The 1,155-nt window shown below is 52.7% G+C and overlaps 1 protein-coding gene across 2 annotated transcripts in view; it reads left to right on the top strand.

Moving 5' to 3' along the window:
* Positions 1–1,155, top strand: part of ugcg (UDP-glucose ceramide glucosyltransferase) — an 8,324-nt gene that overhangs the window by 4,221 nt on the left and 2,948 nt on the right. For both annotated transcript variants that reach the window (XR_001660482.1, XM_007542622.2), the window contains exons 4-6: positions 316–417; positions 581–693; positions 765–943. Coding sequence is in view for 1 of the 2 variants with exons in the window: in XM_007542622.2 (XP_007542684.1) it covers positions 316–417; positions 581–693; positions 765–943 (394 nt within the window). In the remaining variant the exon portion in view is untranslated. The remainder of the gene's footprint in view (positions 1–315; positions 418–580; positions 694–764; positions 944–1,155) is intronic.

Genomic DNA, 1,155 nt, shown 5'->3' with positions numbered 1-1,155 from the left:
AAGAATTGACTCTTTGCCCTCCAGCGATGTCCGCATGCGTAAATGTCCTTATGAAAACAATAACATGCAGGTGGTCTATATTGTCTGATTATGACTAAGTGCCTCACCAGCTTTGAACCTCACCACACGTCACTGGTGGGGGCAGTGGGTGACCTGTCCAAATTCACAGCTTTTCTCTTCCTGTCGTCTTTTATTCGTGAATAATGCAGACCCTGAATACTGACACAGCTAAGGACTTCCTGCTTCCTGTTCCTGTTTTCTGCTTCCTGTTTCCTTTCTCTGCCCTCATCGTCCTTCGCTCTTCCTCTTCCTCAGGTGGGAAGAAGGTCGGGATCAACCCCAAGATCAACAACCTGATGCCTGGATACGAAGCAGCAAAGTACGGACTGGTGTGGATCTGTGACAGCGGGATCCGAGGTCAGAACCAGAACCAGAACCACCTGAGAGGCTCTCTGTGTGGAGTCTGAGCAGAACGTTCTGATGTTCTGTTGGAGACATGGTGGTCAGACCCGGGTGGGTCCAGGTGTGGGTCAGGCTCCGCCTCCAGCAGCTTGTGACTCCGCCCCCTTGTGTCCCACAGTGAAACCTGACACTCTGACCGACCTAACCAATCAGATGACGGAGAAGGTGGGTCTGGTCCACGGGCTGCCGTATGTCGCCGACCGTCAAGGCTTCGCCGCCACACTGGAGCAGGTGAGGTCACAGGGTCAGAGGTCGGGCCGAGCAGCGAGGCCCAGCACTGACCGCCGCCCTCCTGTGCGCAGGTGTACTTCGGGACGTCTCACCCCCGCTCCTACATCTCGGCCAACGTGACGGGGATCAAATGCGTGACGGGAATGTCGTGTCTGATGCGGAAGGACGTTCTGGACCAGGCGGGGGGGCTGGTGGCCTTCGCCCAGTACATCGCTGAGGATTACTTCATGGCCAAGGCCATCGCCGACAGGTTAGCACTGGTGTTAGCATTAGCATGTTAGCAGTGGCATGTTACCATTGGCACATTAGCATATTGGCATTAGCATATTCGCATTAGAACGTTAACATGTTGGCATTAGAACATTATTAGCAACATGCTAATGTTGGCATTAGAACGTTGATATTAGAATGTCGGCATTAGAACGTTAACATGTTGGCATTAGAACATTATTAGCAACATGC

The sequence above is a fragment of the Poecilia formosa genome, unplaced genomic scaffold (assembly GCF_000485575.1).
Source record: "Poecilia formosa unplaced genomic scaffold, Poecilia_formosa-5.1.2 Scaffold715, whole genome shotgun sequence".
Taxonomy (NCBI): domain Eukaryota; kingdom Metazoa; phylum Chordata; class Actinopteri; order Cyprinodontiformes; family Poeciliidae; genus Poecilia; species Poecilia formosa.
This window is presented reverse-complemented; position numbering and strand designations above follow the sequence as displayed.